The sequence below is a fragment of the Anguilla anguilla genome, chromosome 15 (assembly GCF_013347855.1).
Source record: "Anguilla anguilla isolate fAngAng1 chromosome 15, fAngAng1.pri, whole genome shotgun sequence".
Classification (NCBI taxonomy): domain Eukaryota; kingdom Metazoa; phylum Chordata; class Actinopteri; order Anguilliformes; family Anguillidae; genus Anguilla; species Anguilla anguilla.
Window position 1 is genome coordinate 9,038,997 of NC_049215.1, and position 19,002 is coordinate 9,057,998.

Sequence of the window (19,002 nt, forward strand, 5' to 3'; positions counted from 1 at the left end):
CATTACAGCAATTTTTGGGATTATGCATTTTTCATCATCTTGGTTTTGTAGATTGTAGATTGATACTAACTGCGTATCGCCTTGTAGCTTGAAAAGTATCAAGGTGGTAACAGGTGGATTTTATTGTAATGTGATTATTGTGCCATTGGTCTATCAGTTCTTTATTTTGTTTTGTTGTCCACTCACAACAATGCTGAAATCAAAACTGATGCATATGTGCTCATTTGAAATGGAAGCCCAGAGGATATTTCAAAATGCCCACCTTGTCAACGCATTCTAGAACCCCCCAGATGCAGCCACACCTTTTCTGATAATACAACCCTTTTCGGGGGGGTCAGAAGCCTTTACACCACAAATTAAGATTTGCGTAAACTCTGCAACCCCACTACTGACCCTCCTCTATACACAGACACATACGTATACATTATCAAAGTCAAAATCACTTGCCTGGAAATGTACAATAATTGCACAAAAATTACAGAAAGAAAAAACTTATGACGCTTCAACAGAAACAAGCACATAATCATTTGGGCTGGTAATGTTACGCTGGGCCACTTTCTTTGATGATGACCGGGTAAGCCAGTTTGTCCTTTATATAATGCCTCTCCTGAGTCACACACATTATGCTCAGCATTAGGAACTTATACTGCAGCAGGGAGGGCAGTTATGGACACCGCAAGCCAGTAACTAAATCATGAACATATGTGTAAGCTATAGTATACGAGTCTTCAGGAAGCATTTAGGGGAATAAGACAAAAGAAAAAAGAAAAAAAGATGAAAAAGAACAAAAATCTAATGTTAATATAACAAACATATTTATTTCCAAGCCTGTACATGGACATTACTTGAAAATGCTTTATACGCATCCACAAACAAGACAACTTGATCCTTCCAAGCAGGAACACGACCATACTTGATTCCCTTCAGAGCATGAACTCTAGAATGAGTTACAGTTACAGTTGTTTCTAAACACTGTCAATGTAAGCTTCGCAAGGCCAGGCTGGATTTTGTTAATCTTATTCAACAAAAACTGCGCTCTCATCTGTGACTGACACTCAGCGTCTCCCCTTTCTTCTGTCTTACCCACAGCTTTTCTTTCTCTACTTTATTTCCAAGCAAATCGGATGCCGCACTGTGCAGTCAGAGTACCACTGACATTGGTTATTCCTCAGCATAATAATGGCATTCACTCTTTGCTGAGGAACAAAATATCATTTATTATTATTTCCCCCAATCTTTAGAAATGCAGACTTCTGCAGACATCCTGTCTTCTCCTTGCTGAACCTCCAATTCTTCTGCTCAGTTCCCTCAACCGATTTCCCTGCTGATTAAATTTCCTTAGGAAAGGTTTGTGCCTCCTTACCTATGTGTACTCCATTCAGACCATCTTTATCTTCAGTCATTATCCCTTCTTTATGCAGGCTGTCTCACCCCCCCCCCCCAGATCATTCAACTTTCAAACATCTCTGTGGCTCCACAGTAGCAGAATGATATACTCGCTAACATTTTTTACACTCCATAGTCTCCTGACATTCAGAGATTACTTCACAGATCATCTCCTACCTGCATCACATTTAATGCCGCACAGTACATTCGCTTTGCTCATACATCTTACCCGTAATTGGTTTTTCCGCATAATTATTAATTACTCCCCCTTCCCATGTAACGATTTACAATTTTCTTAAATTAATTTAATTCAGTTTCAGTGAGTGTAATATTTTTCCGATGTATTCTAATGTGTGATTGAGTTCAATTAGCTCACGGACGGTACGCTCTGCTAGATTGAAGTGCCTATTAAATTATGCTTCTGAAAGACATGAAAGAGCGGAGGAGCGTATCTTTGCATGTCCCAGCTATCCAGGAGGCAAAGCCAGTGGACCAACGTGAGCTTAATGTTGGGAAACATCCAGAAGATGAACGCGCGTTAATGGGGGGTCTGTTTTTCAGGTCGGGCGGCGTGGCGTCCGAGCGCCAGCCGGGCGGAGTGGCGTCTCCCCCCGCGCGCGGTTTCGCGGCTCTTACCTCCACGCTGTACCTGCCCTGCGCGTCGCACTCGTCCGCCACCGTGAAGCCGAAGGCCTGCGTCTCCTCCGAGCGGACCTTCCAGATGAGCAGGCCGGCCGGGGAGAGGGAGGCCGCCGCCGGGCCCGACTCCAGCAGGAAGAGGATGGCCGAGCCCTCTGGGTCGGCCGCCGCGAACTGGTACACAAAGTTCTCCCCCACAAAGGTCTGCAGGCCGCCCTCGGGCTGGTGGAACGTGGGGGGCTGATTGACTGCGAGGAAAAGGAGACAGAGTGGAATTCTGGGACACAAAATGTCAATTAGGCCTGATTCATAGTTGGCTTTCCAATTGACCCCAAAGGTGTTGGATGGGGTTGAGGTCAGGGCTCTGGGCAGGCCAGTCAAGTTCTCCCACACTATTTCTATATGGACCTTGTTGTGTGTCCACCATAATTGAAGGAATTAATAGGAACTGGTGAAAATCTAGCTGGCACAATTTACATATCAGTAATTCAGTCTGCAGATTTTTACAAACGGTGTTTTTTTTCAGATGTGCAGAGTGTATGCATCGTGACTTTATTGACATGATTTATACCACGCTCACATTGGTTTCTAAGCAGCAAGGAAAAGAACACTTGTTCCTACCAAGTGATTTAGGACAATTCCCCGACCATAGACACTGATATATTGGCATGCTGCTCTGTAATTTAATTTGGAGACACTGTACTTCACAGATAACCCCTAAAAAGGCCACCACAGATACTGTGAATTAGAGAGCACAAATCAGGAAAAGGCAACAGGCACTGGGCTCGGCTGATGCGTGTGGTGAATTCATTATGAGCCCGCCGCCGCCGCGGTGTCCAGCGAGACAGAGGAGAGGGAGCGGAGGCTGGCTGTGAGCAGCGCACAGCTGCTCCGGTGCTACGGGCTGCCCTCATTATTCCCTCCCAAAAGGAGATGAAACGAGTCGAGAACACAGGAAGCCGTAAACGAAGGCTAAAGCCGGGTCAGCCCCCGCAGCAGGGCAGGCCGAGCCTTCCAGAAACACGCACGGCGAGCGGTGAACACGGCGAGCGGTGAACACGGGCGCCCTCTAATACCCGCGTAAGCGCGTCTCGGCGGGAAACCGGGTCAGAATCTCGGCTCTCGGTGGACGGCGAGGCGGAAAAACAATTTTAAAAACTTGACAGAGGATTTGGCAGAGGATTTTTAAAAAATGATAATCCCTGTCTAATTAAATTTCTCAGATTATTTTTATTCAGTTATGCTCCTTCCAGGTTAAGCTAGCTTGGTTCACATTCGGTGATAAATCCCAATTTCAATTCCAACCGCAGTACGGCTGACTGGAGCCAGTCAGACTCACGGTCGGCGGGAATTATCCTCTAGTGTCCAAGGGCTCAAGATTCCCCATTTTTCCAACCACCTGTTGACTCCCGACCAGGACAGGCAAGCCTTTTTTAAACATTTATTTTTGTCAGCCGACTCAGACTCAGCATTGCGTGAATTGGTCAAAGACTGAAATCCGAGACTGACCCTGGCAACAGCCAATGGGAGTTAAGCTCAAGAGGAACATAAACAGAAGGGGACAGGAAGTGAACTCACTTGAACTCACTTGGAAGTGAACAACAACAACAACAACAACAACAACAACAACAACCACAATCCTCTTTGAGCTGTGGTGTTCCCGCGTGATTTTGCAAAGTCATTTGCATTCACCAGCAATGACTGGAACAGCCACCAAGTATGAACCAAGCTTCACTCCCCTGTGGAACTGCGCAGCAAAGTATGAACAGAGATATTCACCAGGCAGAGATATTTGCCAGCAAAGCTTCCTGTTTAGAAGCCAAAAGATCCTGTAGTCATTCCTCTAAATACTGCCCAAAAGGTAATAAATGTCCTTGGAAAAGCAATGCTACCATTCTGAATGTGTATTTATTTCAGGAGAAATCATTTCTTGTTTTATGTGAATATTTTCTACACTTCATTCCACTTCAGTAGCTGTTATGTCTGTTCCATCACAGCATATTAATGTCTGTGAACCCGTGAAAGGAAAGTGTGCTTATTGTACAAGTCCTCTGTCTTCCAACAGTGAGTTGAAAGATGATGAGGTTGTGAGCTTCTTGGGGAATGGGTATTAAGTAGAAGCTAATGTCAGCCTTGTTAGTAGCTGACACCGAGGGGCGTGTGGGGGGGCGGGGGGGGGGGGGGGTGGTATGATGCAGCAGTGTCAGTTTGACATGACAGATAATCACAAGCATTCGACATGTGTCACACTGGTTCCAGGTCACCTGCTCTCATGCCTCTGTGGGTTTTTCCCATGCACTGCCTGGTTGCTCATACAGACAGGCGGTCACCTGGACGGCCGTGTACCTCATGGCTGGGATTGGGCGAGGACCCCACGCCTGTGACATGTCTCCCCGAGCTCATATAATTCAGTAAGAATCGCCCAGGATCGTTTTCAGAGTGTAATCCCGGCTGAATACTCTGCCTTCCTCCGCATCATTGTGAATGTTATTCTGTAGAATACTACTTCCAGACAATCAAATTATTCAAACATTCTTTTATTTGTCTATATTTAAACTGTCCTCCCAAACATTATTAAGAGTCATGGATTTATGAAGACAGGTAGATAGATTAGACAAGCTAAACAAAGGCAACATGCAACATACAGCAAAATGGAGCCCGCTAATATAAATTAAATATACAGGCAATTATCAGACCAACTTCCACTCTTAAAATTGATCAATAAACCCTTCTGTCTTTTTTGTTTTGCTAAATGTACTCATTAAATATGAATATATTCTATATATAAATATGTATAAATGTAAAGCAAATTCAACAATATACTATATATGCCAGGTATGCCATCCCCACAACTTCATATGTCTGCACATTAAAGAGCCTCAAACTGGGTTATTTTGTGTTTTCTCCTTTTTCCTGCTGATTACATCACCACAAATGCTCCAGTCCCGCAATCAATAATTATTCCCATTGGACATTTAGCTGCATCTTCTGCCAATAACAACATCTGATCAAAGCAGTCTGATCAAAGTAGCCCAATGCAGGGTACTCAGACAAAACAGACAAAATGGACACAGTGCTTAAATGGTGCCTGCCCTGAACCAGTAGTCATGTTATTTCAAATAAAGGGGAGGCAGCAGTGCAACTTAACCTCCAGCACATTCCTGGACGTCTGGAGACAGCAGCAGGCATCCAGCCCATGCTAGCGCTTCAGACTAGCGCCTGAGGAGAAAATCTGGAGCTAATCAGCCAGCAGTGCCTTGTGAAGTCTGCCGTCCCCCTTCAGGTGATAAGCAATTGCGTCCAGCTTGTTGTCACCACCATGGTTTCCTTCAAAACTTTTTTGATGATGCAGACGTGTCGAGCGAGCATTCCGTAAGATTCAATGTTTAGCAAAGACTCGCAATTTGTTATGATCACTCACAGTGATAATAAAGTTTTTTGTAAAGCGCGTATTTATATGTTGTTTGTGTTTCCTGTAAAGCGGTGTAATGTTGGGAGGGAATAATGGGAAAAGCATGTTAGACCACAGCTGTTGCTGCAGAGAGCTGGTTTAACTCCAGCAGGGAGCCAGACAGCATTGCTTCTTTGATGTAAATAAACAACAGAAGAGAGTTGCTCTTTCCGGCATTGCAATATACTGCCATGTTGTGTTCTGGTGTGGTATCATTATATTTTCCATGTATGTACACCATGTATAATCATTTGTAGAATTATTGGCATCTGTGATAGTGATGATAAACGGATTAAAAAGGTGGTTAAAGATAAATAGTACAGGTAATTAGCTATAAAAATTATACTTATGAATTTTATACTAGTACAATTGTGAAAGATTTTGAACAAGTAATAATTTTACTTCCCAAAAAGATAGGTGTCAAATTTATTGGCACCCGTCGGCAGTGCTTAGTGCACCCACCCTTCACAGGGATAAAACTACTAAGTTGTCTTCTATTGTGTTCTTTGAGATTTAGTGATCATTCTGGGGGAATTTTTCTCCATAAGACTACCCCCTGGAGACTGAGATAGCCAGTGCAAAATGGTCATTTTGTGGTCAGTTGATCATTTCTGGGTTGATTTTGAGGTAGTCTTGGGATCATTGGCTTACAGAAAGCACCATCTGGGGCCAAGCTTTAGCTTCCTGTGGAATATTTTCCCGTTCTTTTTTTTTTTTGAGCATACAGTATAGCTCATTACCCACTTATTTAACTCAGTCTCTGATTCTGGACCTGGCTATCCATGGGTTTAATATTGATACAGTTTCACAATTGCTATCTTGCCAACAATTTTATTCTTGGAGATGATTGAAACGTCTGACAAGGTGGTAGCATTTTTGGCGGTGCCAAAATTGCCAATATTCCACATTGCAATAGAATCTCACGTTTTGTTTACAATCATGCTTTTTGTCAGTAAGCCGTTGTGTAAGTGGGATAATGACCTCGGGGCTGGGCATTACGCAGTTTGAATGTGAGGAAATTATCACTTACCTAATGATAATTTCCTCACATTCAAACTGCGTAATGCCCAGCCCCGAGGTCATTATCCCACTTACACAACGGCTTACTGACAAAAAGCATGATTGTAAACAAAACGTGAGATTCTATTGCAATGGAAACATTATGCAAGTATTCCAGCATATATCCCAAACCCTATACAATTTATGACCCTTTTCCATCACTGTACTGTACTGCACTGTATTGTGAAACCAAGATAACGGTTTCCCAGTGTGTTTCCAGCATACCGTGTATAGCTCTCAGAACTAAAACTAGAACTTCGCTACTTCCTCCAGAGGTATCGGGAAACACAGGGTGAAGCTAGCAGTCCTGTACATTGCTAATTGGTGAACCGCAAACTTCTTGTGCATCGTCTTTCCACCGGTTCCTAACATATGGAAAGCCAATAAGAGCGGAAAGTAAGTGAACAAGATGATTGGTTCCCATTTTGTGACTGCGAAACCGTCAGTCAGAAATAAAATCAGCTTTTTATTCAATAAATTCAGGAATTATATTTTAGTAAAGTTGCCTCAAAAATATTCATTGCAAAAATGTGCTATGTCAATTATGAAATGCTCTTAAATTTTCTAGTCTAATTTTTTTCTTCCAATGCAGCAACTACACCTTTCTAAGGATCTGTGTAAATGTGGAAGTGACTTTGATGGTGGAAAACAAAGGTGGCCATGTGAGAATGAGTTTCTCTGAGCTTTGATGTTGAAAAGGAACATGACGCAACCTGCCAATGCAAATGAACGGGTCTTACTTTCATTTAGGGACCATGTGAATTTGGAGGTGGTAGAATTACACAGGAGGCATGGACTGGTGGGGCTGGGGTCTCCTTCAGCGAAGCACATCCCATCAATATTACATGCCTTATCCTGAGAGAGAGAGAGAGAAGGATAGAGAGAGAGAGAGACAGAGAGAGAGAGAGAGAGAGAGAACACAAGAGCATGAGAGAGAGAGTGAGAGAGACAGAGAGAGAGAGTGAGAACACCAGAGAAACAGAGGGAGAGACAACATTCATTAATGTACTGTACATATTAATGTATGTGCTGCCATAGTATTTCAATTCTGGTAAAAACGACATTCCATGCCATCTTCTATAACTATAATTATATACATTCAAAGGACTGCATATCAAACACATTTCCAGTCACTGAGGGATGTACAAAAAATAAACATATCCTATAAAAAAACTTCTGAAATGTTAATAAATAAATCATTTATGGAATCAGATTGAAATATCTACAACAGTCAAGATCATTTGCTCCACCCCAAAACTTCATTTCACTACCATATTCATAGGAAGTGACATTTATGTAAACACACAGGGCCTAATTTATAAAGGGATTGCACAAAAATGATTCTGCACGATTTTGTTTACTTGAATAGCTGTGTTAAAGTGGTTGGGTGCAGCTATATAGTCTTTTTCAAATCTATTCTTAAAACAGCTCTTCCAGGAATACTTTTGCACTACCAAGTTGTTTACGATGCAGCTTGACAAACTCTTCTATTTCCATATTTTGATCACACTCACTGTACAAATAAGGGTCAGGGGTCTCCTCTCTTCTGCTATTGCACTGATTTAGAGGTCACTATTTCTTTATTCCAGGGTTGGCATTGCACTTCTGTTGATTTATGCATGCCCTTGTCCATTATTTTGCATAATGCAAGGGGAATAATATAAAATGCAAAGCCATACTTTATTTCTAAAGCAATTTAAATCTGACTTCTGTTTTATACAAAATCCCATTCCACTGTAGAGGATGTTGAATTTTGGAAATCACAGTGGTGTTCTGAATTATGATTCTTACATGGATCTGAGCACTATGCTGGGGTATGTGTCTTGAGAACAAATTTAATGGTAAAATTCTAGCCTCTGTGACTGTGACAAGCACGGTCATTGCCACTGCCTTATTCTCAACATTGCTGATTCAACTTATATCACTGTCAATATTTACAGTTAAAATTCTCAATCAGAAAATAATGCTCTTCTTGTTCATTTGGCGGATTGTTTACTTTCCTGGTTGTCTAAACTCCCCAAATCCTCTAATATTTGCTGGGGACTTTATTGTACTAGATGGCAATATTGATAGATGGCCCTTGAGGAATTCAAATATTAAGCTCTCATTTGAAATCCTTTATGCAAAGATTCTATTTAATTGTTATTTGGAGAGAGAATTTTCCACTACAGAGATTCTATATACTTGGAGCAACAAATCATTTTTATGACAATCATGTATTGACTTTGTCTTTCCTTCTGAAGATCTCAACAGAAAGGTTTCATAACAACATTCTCAGACCCGTGTCTGATCATATAGGCCTACTAATCCATACCAGTGTTCCTCTATTGACTTCATCAAACTTTAATCATCATCTTCATGGTGGCGGTTCAATAGTTCTTTTCTTAAGCGTAGCATTGCTATCGCAGAAGTTAAAAGACTGATAGCACACTTTTGGGACTAGGCTCAGAATGAAAACACTTATCATAGTAACTGGGAGCTTCTAAAATATGAAGTAGCAGAATGCCTTAAGAGAACTCCACTGCAGAGTTCTTCCTTGCCCCAGTGGGCCATAGATAATTACCTGTATTATTTATTTTAAACTGCCTTTTTAAATCAATTTATCATCTTCATCACAGATGCCAATAATTCTACAAATGACCATACATGGCCAATTACTGAGCTCACCAGTGCTCTCTTTCTTCTTAATGATGTTCCAAACAGTTGATTTTGATAAACCTAAGATAAGGTTTAGCTTATGTCTCTGACTGTTGTTCTAGTTATTTCTCAGCCACATAAAGGCTTCCGAGACTTTCATTGGCACAACTCTGGTCCACATGTTGACAAATGCCAAGAACAGACTCCAAAGGCAACCACAAGCCTAGAATTAAGACTATATACCTAAAGCTCTCTTATACCTGCACTAAGGAAGCAATTGAATATTCCTGACTAATTAGAAACACTTGTGAAGCCATTTGTCCCAAATGTTATGGTGCCTTGACATGGGAGGACTATGCAGAAAAAGTGCTGTAATTTCTACATGGTGAAACCAAAATGTATAGAAATACCCTTTAATAAAATCTGAGAATCTGCACTGTAACCACGTGAATTGTTTATGGAGTAAGTGTAGGTTGTTAGGCTTGCATAAAAGGAGCGAATTGTCTCTCCCGTGTAAACAAAGAATAACTTTTTCAGGACACACATTGAGAATGTTACACACAGGAAACAAGGTCTAAACAGAGGAAATAATTTGTCTGAGTGAATATTTCTAACAGTGAAAACAGTTGTGACTCCACAGCGGATGACATGCCCATCAGGACGTGATCCCACTTTAGGGGAGCATCTAAAAACGTTCTCAAAATATTTTTATTACCATTCAGTACATTTATAAATGAGTAGGCCTGCTGGTGAAAAATAAATGTGGCCTGTGAAACTATGAGATGTGTTTGACATGTTGATGAGGGTGGGGCATTTGACTCAAACTTCAATCACTGAACCTCAGTCAATGGATTAGTAAACTACTTTAGATACCTAATGTAGTTATTTTATACAATTTTCCAGACCTGCTGCTGCCAGACGTGGCAAGGTGAGAGCAAAGAGAGAGGGGTGGGAGGAGGGGCAGGGGGGAGAGGAGGACAACAGGCAGGGGGATAACAATCGTAATTAACTACAGTAATTTCAGCACGTCTTCCACTTGAATTTAGGATACAATATATAATACTTTAAACCTCTAAAAACCCATAATGTCATTTGGTTACTAAAGCCCTATTTGCACGGGACTAGTATTACCTGGGGACCTCATGTGATTTAGAAATGACCCCCCCACGTCTGTGTTCCGTGCGGCGCATTCGCACGGGATAAGCAAAGTCTGTATTTTACTCGAATTTACTCAGACGACGCATTGACTGCTTCGGCCCGTTGCTGCGATACGTCAACGTCGCCGCCATATTGTACCAGGCAAGACTGGCCTGAAAACAAATACAAGTAAACAGGGGAGATGCGGTTTTTCTGGATAAAAAGCACTATGACGTTTACATTTCTCAAATGATTTCAATGAGTCGTTTTTATATTCAAGCGTTTATGATCTACGTGGAGTACAAAAAAGTTTTATCTCCAGTTACTTAGAATGTCGATAGTTAGGCTATAATCGCTACAAGATCGATCTAATGTTGTTCGATTTTTATTAAGCATGGCTGCACAGTATAACTCTTAAATATAGACTGAATTAGGTCCTGTTTTATATCCCAAAGAATGATCCATATTATTTTCTTAAACAGCATGTGTGTAAACACTTTGAATCTCCTCCACCATTATTTGGATAACGGTATAACCTTAGGCCTCATGTCCCAATTAACAAAAATAAGCAGAGAAATCAGCAGTGGGTCTGTAAGGGACTGTTAAAATTGCACCTCACAGGTCCAATGGTCCTGTCATGTACCTTTGCTCATGGTACAACAGCACTGCACTTACAAACCCAGTATCTTCAATATTATGGTATCCCGTCTTAGATCTACTTGACATGATCGGACGACTCATAAATCTGAATTATTGCCAGGGAACATAGTAACAGGATACTCAAAATGCGTACATCCACAGATGCCCGATCAACCTTCAGAATAGCGACAAACACCAAAAACCATGGTATTCAATATCTTCCCAAGAAAATATATGGGATTGAAATGGTGAAGACATGCGGGATCATTGCAGCTGTGTTTGTGGATTACCTTTAACTTACAAAGTCCGGAGAGCGAAGACTCGCAGAGCTGACACACTCCGTCATACACCGTCAGCACCTTCGGCTTGCTGAACAGGGAGCCGTCGTTCGTCACCTGAGAACAAAAACAAACAAAGAAACGACATAGTTTCAGCGTAACAACCTGCACAGTTCACTGTAAACACAGGTGAATGTGACAGCATAATTTCAGCATAACAACCAGCACAGTTCACTGTAAATACAGGTGAATATGACAGATGAATGTGCTGGATGGGTGAATGCAAGGGTGTGGTTTCATTTTAACATTGGGGGGGGGGGGGGCAGAGGGCACAACACTGACCACCCAATTCCTCCCAACCACAAATACCAATAAATAATTACCATAATGTTGGACCACTATATGAAAAAAAAAAACTTTTACAGTTGCTCGCATTCTTTGTGTAATCCAGTGGCAAAGAATATGTCTATCATTTGAAAAATTGAATAAACTTTAAAACTCTTTTGGGAAAAGAAAATTTCCACTCCAAAATGACAACAATTTATATCATTTAGAAAAATAGAATAGGCTCAATTATGAGGCAACTTAGCTGTTGCTCCATTTTGATAATATGCCTGCTCCATTCAACTACCATGCTTCTTCAAATGATAAAATCCAGAATTCAAATAGCATAAATCAGTTACAAAATGATTTGAGGGAACTTGGCTGATGATCCATTTTGTATCATTGAGGATCATTAATTAAAAATAGAAAAATAAATCCACCAGTTTGTTCCATCACGCGACCTGCAGCGACTAAAACTTGTATTTCAAAGGATATCCTCCAGGGGTCCCCATAGGCACTCCAAGGGCACAGTCAAGTGACTAACTGTACAATTGAGTTTCTAATTGAGACATTTATAAAAGCAATTCGTTTACTTAATATGAGGGCCCTGGTGGCCGAGCCCGGAACACCTCCAAAGGGAGGCGCCCAGGAGGCATCCTTATCAGATGCCAGAACCACCTCAACTGCGGAGGAGCAGCAGCTCTACTTTGAGGTCCTCCCAGACAGCTGAGCTCCTCACCCTGTCAAGAAGAGTAAGCCCTGCCACCCTACGGAGAAACCCCATTTCAGCTGCTTGTATTCGCAATCTCACTCTTTCAGTTACTACCCGGCCACCAGGGAGTTTGAGTTTGAGTCCCTTTAAAAAAGTTCCCAATGACTATTTTTATTTTCTTCATCTCATGGTTCTGCTGCACAAAACCAAAATCAAGTGCATTAACATTAAGCCAGGCAGTGTCAAATAATATGAATATTAAAGTTTAAAATTCTACGGTTGATTTATTTAGTAATGTAGCGAGCTAGGCTGTTTTTCAGCTACTTCTACTGTAAGCAACTGTTGTCAAACAGAAAGAGTGAGTCTGCCAATACTGCAGTGGCAAATATAAAGGTTTTTAGGATTCACTGCAGTTCGCTGAATCCTTTCCTTTTGGTACTACGGCCAGCAGTGGCAGCAATGGCTGCCATATGAGTTTCCATTTTTTCATTTTTTTAATGATTTTGTCTCTTTCTCCGCTCCTTGCCAATCACATTACTCTGTTTTCAGAGAACAGCAAAGCCCCCCTGCCCTCCAACCCCCCCTCACCCCCTCCTCCCCACTGTGGGACAGGTGAATGGGACAGGTGAATATGCTGTGCCTGTGGGACAGGTGAATGGGACAGGTGGATATGCTGTACCTGTGGGACAGGTGAATGGGACAGGTGAATATGCTGTACCTGTGGGACAGGTGAATGGACAGGTGAATATGCTGTGCCTGTGGCACAGGTGAATGGGACAGGTGAATGTGCTGTACCTATGGGACAGGTGTATGTTCAGTACCTTAATCTCCCATCTGGCGAAGGGCTTGTCCTCCACCATGAAGTCCATGATGTCAGCTGCCATGTTGTTGAGTGAGGGAAGCACACAGTCCACAGCTTTGGAGCTGAGGAAGGTGGCCATGGTCCTCTGCTGCTCCCCTACTTTCCACTCACCATTAATGTACTACAAACAACACAAACACCATAGATGTTAAATTTACAGCTCTACTACGATGAAAATTACCAGTGTATTATGATTATGATGATCAATTTCAAGGACATTCTGTGGTAACTCATGACACTATCATGCCTGACAAAATGTTTAGTATTTCATCTCAAACCAAGCCGATGGGTCTAATACCCATTTCTCACACAGGTAAGTGTCATTCAAGGGTGTTTGAGAAATAAGAGTTTACAAAGCATATATATCGTACTATAAAGACAGAAAATAAACCGGAGCTAAACTCAAATTCACAGAGAAGAAGGAAAAATAAAATGCCAAAGCCATTTTCTGCTTTTGAATTATCTGGCTGTCTAGGTCCTGAAATCCCAGAGGAGGCATGAATAGGGAGAGATGGCGGTGCGCGGCGGAGATCGGAAAATGCGCCGTTCAGATAGTGGGGAGAGCGCATTACCACCAAAGCCGTAATCGTCTCTCTAAGAGCCGCTAAACTTCAGCTTCGCCGCGGGAGTTCGGTAACAGCCGACAGAAATGCCACCGGAAGGCCGGCGCAGCCTGGGAAACAGGCGCTTCCCGCCGCGGCGCAGGGTAACGAGCGCGGGGAACGTAACGAACGAGCCGGTAATTTAAACACCGCTCGTCTGGTCTTCCATTATTCTGACAGAGTTAAGAGAGGAAGAGCCACTTCCGCCCCCTTCAATGTGGGGAAACGTTAAAATGAGCAACATGGCACCGTGCTAATTAAAAGATAGCTGGGGTGCAGACCCCCTTTGCCCCCCCCCCCCCCCCCGTTTGTCAGAGGGGACTGTGAGTCATCGCTGGGGGTTTTTTTCGGTTACTATCTTAAGATGTTTGCCACTTCCCACTGAGCTATTTTTTTTACAGACCCTTTTGAGAATGCATTTTGTCAGAAAATGCCTTTTTATGAGGGACTGTTAACAGATTTCCATGCAGTGAATCTGTTACGGTGAGCCACCAGACCGGTCTACGGTGCGATGAATCACAGCCTCTACGGTGCAGACAGATATAGCAGCAGTCATTACTGCATTCCCATATCGTTATGACTCATATAAATGGGAACAGATCCCACCAGGAGCCACTTTCTTTTTTTTGTGGCCAGGGCGATTTAATTGGAAGTTTCTTTCGATAAAACAGAAAAGAGGTTGGATAGCACCACATACACACACCACACAACAGCTGTTATTGGGGTGAATATGAGCAATGCCTTCAAATCTATCCACTTTTTAAAGGAAATGGACCTTCCGTAACATATTTTAAATGAGCATCAGGTAACTTTTTTTTTTCTTGAGCCCTCCGTGTACCGCCCCATTTACGGGGGTCGGGTGCGCCCGTTTGCGTTTCCGTGACGACGGCCCCGCCCTCTCACCGTCAGCTCGGCGGCGTGGCAGCTGAGGTCCGGCGAATCGATGAAGCCCAGGCCGAAGACCCGGACCCTGCCGCACTCGAAGGCTCTGATGTCACACAGCCCGCCGTTCTCCAGGTCCGTCACCTCCATTGGCTGACCTTCAATACCGCAGAGAAGTTTTTATTATCGTTACCGCACCTTTTCACATGCTGAGAATTTAAAAAAAACATTAAGGAAACATAAAGCAAACCCTTGAATGTAATGAAGCTGGCGGCTTATTATTTGTTGTGTGTGAGGACAGTCCGCCTATTACCATAATTATGGAATTACTGAGCTATCGTTGGCTGAATGGTCCTGAACGGTCTTCCTTACTGTAATAATTCAGCTATTGGAGCAAGTTAATAACACATCACTAATGGCTGAAAGCAAAGCAGGTCATTACCATGCTTTTGAAACTACCTCATTTCTTCCACAAATTATGCAAAATAAAAGGCTCAGAAATGAAAAGAACATTGACGGCTGCCCTGTCTACGAACCCACCCTCCCGTCCCGCCCCCCCACCCACCAACCTCCACCGCTCCCCCCGCGGCACATACACCCCCAGCACCGTGGGAACAAAATGCGCCTCTGAACCTGAATTGACAATCTGACACAACTTCAAGGGGTGCACTTGTGACTAAGGGCCCGTGCCTGCAGTAAGTCAGCCTGTTGAAAGAGGTGAGCATTTAAAGAGCTTTGAGCCACAATGGCGTCCCGTACCCGGTCCTCCTGTCATAGCAGGCTTCCCTAAATAACCTCCAATCAAAGTGCTTTCGTGCCAGAAAGCAGATTTAGCCCGTGAGCCAAACCAGCGCTACGTTTATTGAGGAAATATCAATCAGGTACAAACCTAAAAGGACGTGGGGTATGGTTGCATAATATACAGTGTAGTTTTTGCACTATTGACCTTGACTATAAAAAATAAGCATGCAGACCAAAACAGACTGCAACAAAGAAATCCTCAGGCTCACCCCTTCTGCACAGGCACCCCATGTCCCAGAGAAAGGACAGGAAAGCACTATGAAAAGGGTCACAGGCCCACCATTGGCCTATTACATACAGCCTATTTTGACCTTAATCTGTTGACTGCTTGCGTCTGGCAGACATTTTGGGAAACAAAATGGAGGACACGCGGAGAGCGAAGGACGAGCGTGTTGCTGAATGCTCGCTCCACATTACGCTGGGCATAAAAGTCTCCGTGACAGCAAGGCCTCAGCCTCCGCAGCGGCAGTCTGAAAAGGGCAATATTTAATTCAGGATTCATTCATTGACAGAGAGGAAATTACTGTGTGCTGACAGTGCTAGACGTGATTAATACACACGGCAATTCTCCGCTGTTCTAGTCGGTCTTACATCAGAACGTGGGATGAATGTTATTTGGCAAAAGGGACCACGTTATCTCAAAGAACCATAACCACGAGCACCTAGCAACACTCCCACCCCCCACCCCCCCAAATAAAATAAATACAGAGAACATGTACAATTGCTGAAAAACCACAGTGCCATATGTCAAAAGTCTTGGTGAAAAGTGTACTATAAACTTGAAAAAATAATTAAAATTGAAATGTTTATATGTTTGGAAAATGTTGGGTTCAGCTGATGCAAACATCTCCAGATGACATTCCATACATCTAATCAAAAAATTTAAAAGGGATGCAAATTCATTTATTCAGGATTCCAGTCTTCCACCATCCGTGTTGTTACTGTTGGGCTGCCCACCAAGTTGCCAAGGCCCTTTAAACTTCAAATCCACATTCCCAAAATAACCATTTTGGACAGGAGACACTTATAAAGGGCAACACACAATGCCTTACAGGATGGTTAAATCAAACAGTGACTGATTTCAAAACAATTGGGCCTGTATTCATCTTTGATTTACAAATAAATGCAAAATTTCCAAATCAGGTTTTCCCTCTTAAGGACAGGAACTAGAGAAAAACAGGTATGCATGTAGCGATTCTGAAATGTGAACTATGGGAATAAAACTTGGAATGCAATGCTATATAGATTACATCTGAGCAGAAAAAAGCAGAAGAGTGTATGCCCATCAGAGAGACACAAAAAGGGATTATAAAGAACCTTTTTGCTTAGATAAAATATGCTTTTTGTGAATTTGGGAAAACACATTCCACATTCCACAGCTCTTAACTGAGCCCAGACTTCAGAACCTGGTGCAGAAGGATTATAAGGACAGATAGATTCTGGACTTCAGAACCTGGTACAGAAGGATTATAAGGACAGATAGATTCTGGACTTCAGAACCAGGTACAGCAGGATTCTAGGAGTACAGTACAGGAGTAGGAAACAGACCCCATAATGTTACATGTTAGTAAGAGTATAATAGTTTATTAATAAGGTTAACAAAGAGCAGCAGCCTCTCTCAGTCTTATACATGAAACATGTTTATTGATCTTTAAAGTCTTACATTATCTAAACCAGGTTGGCAAAAGCTGAGAGAGATCACCTGCTTTTTAGAAGGCTCATATGAGGCCTAGCTAGTGTGGACTTTGCTAATCCCAAACTACAATTACAGACTGGTTTTATGATGTCCTTATTCATCCTTGTAAAAAAGATGTTTAAACCCAAAAGCAATTCTGGCATGTTTCATCACCCAAAAAAACAATTTAATTTGACAACTGCAAAATAAACCCACAGATACATTAAAAAAGAATTTTTTTCTAAGCTCTTAGTGCTTAATTTGCGCATCTGGTCTAAAATCTATACTGAAATGATTGCTGCCAAATGGAGTCTGACTGAAACATTTTCTGTGCGTCATTGCAACCCTGCTTGTGTTCACTCCGCTGAAGCACACGATGAGTTTGAGAGGAGCCCTCATCTTCGGCACGCCACGCGCCCCCGGCCGCAAATGCAGGGGTGCCGAAGGCCGCCTTCTGCTCGGCTCAAACGCGCACGCATCAGTCACGGCACGCGGGCCGTCCTTTCGGACCGCCGGCGCCACTCAAAGAGAGCGCTATTCTGTTAAAACGAGCAAGCCGGGGGAGGACACGGCCCGCCGGTCCCACACAACAAAGCGAAAAGGCCAGATAGTGTTGCGCTCCCCCGCAGTTTAAGAGTGGGCGGAGTCGGGCCGCTCGGGGCGGCGAAAGGAACGCCGCGGTGTTATTTTACGCGGCGTGAAGCGCCACGCGCCGTTTCGCCGCCTCTGCTCGGCGGCCAGACCCAAACACACGCAAACAAAGCTCACTGGAACACCGCCGCCGCCGCGAACGTAGCCATGTCAACACGCGAATGCGCTGCTTTGCGTTTGCTTTGAAAGAAATGGTTAAAAAAACACCCTGTGGACACAAGCTGGCAGACGTTATTAGAGGTCACAGTTATTGCCCGCTCTGAGGAAACGGAACATTTTCCTGAGTGCCGAAGGTCACCGCCTGCGCTTGTGCTTTTTAAAGCACAACCTTGTCGTTTCCGTGAAAACACGATTTTTCTGTCAATTCGCGAGCCTACAAAGCGCGTGTACGCGAGATAAATGTCGGCTCAGGAAACGTACGGCTCGGAATTAATGGGTAATGCACACTGAAAGGGCAGAAGTCAAATAACAATCCATTCAAAACCCATGCCTGTTCTGACAGACATCACCGCCACTCGAAAAAGCAATACAACGAACATAAACAGAGAACGTTGTGATGTATGGCTTCATGCATCGGCTGTATAATTTACGGTAACTTCAGAAACGTTCAGCAACTTAATGCCAGAGACATAATGCAGAGAACAGTGGGGTAATATCCAGTCAGCGGTCTCTCCCGCCCAGCCACTCAGCAGGTACGTTACACAACAAAAACGGGCCATCCAAACCAACACATCTATTTACAGCCTGGACTGAACTCCAGCAAACAGCACCACTCAAAAAAAGCCACAGAAAGGCGAGAGCGGCATAATCTCCTATTAACGCAGAGCAGCGGCATGAAGCAGTCCGTCAAGAAAACCGCCAAAAATGTTGCCGTCGGCACGGAGCACGATAGAAACAATCGCAATATTTTATTTCTGTTTTCCTTCAAACAGCTCCTCAACCTTGGTATGCTACACCTCAGCCCCCCCCCCCCCCCCCCCCCCCCCCACAAAACACACATGAAAAGCAGGAGGGGGTTGGGGGGCAAATAAATGTCAATGAGCCATAAAATCACATTCCTTTCAGGGGGCTGCCAAGAAAAATCAGGGGAAACGGCCACTGTGCGAGCCTTAGGGAAGAGGAAGAGGAGGAAGAGGAGGAGGAGGAGGTGATGTCAAAGGGCGGTGCGACAGACGCGGGCGGGGGGGGGGGGGGGGGCGTTTGGGGTGTGGCCCCCGTGCTTTTGTTAGCCTCGCAGCGCGCGACGCAGGTAAGACAAAATGGAGGC

The 19,002-nt window shown here is 43.4% G+C and overlaps 1 protein-coding gene across 2 annotated transcripts in view; it reads right to left on the bottom strand.

The window, feature by feature from the left end:
* Positions 1-19,002, bottom strand: part of si:ch211-246m6.5 (von Willebrand factor D and EGF domain-containing protein) — an 88,448-nt gene that overhangs the window by 34,770 nt on the left and 34,676 nt on the right. For both annotated transcript variants that reach the window (XM_035392697.1, XM_035392696.1), the window contains exons 13-17: positions 14,630-14,766; positions 13,084-13,245; positions 11,239-11,343; positions 7,276-7,390; positions 2,023-2,273 (exon numbers count right to left, since the gene is read on the bottom strand). In XM_035392697.1, the coding sequence (XP_035248588.1) occupies positions 2,023-2,273; positions 7,276-7,390; positions 11,239-11,343; positions 13,084-13,245; positions 14,630-14,766 (770 nt within the window). The remainder of the gene's footprint in view (positions 1-2,022; positions 2,274-7,275; positions 7,391-11,238; positions 11,344-13,083; positions 13,246-14,629; positions 14,767-19,002) is intronic.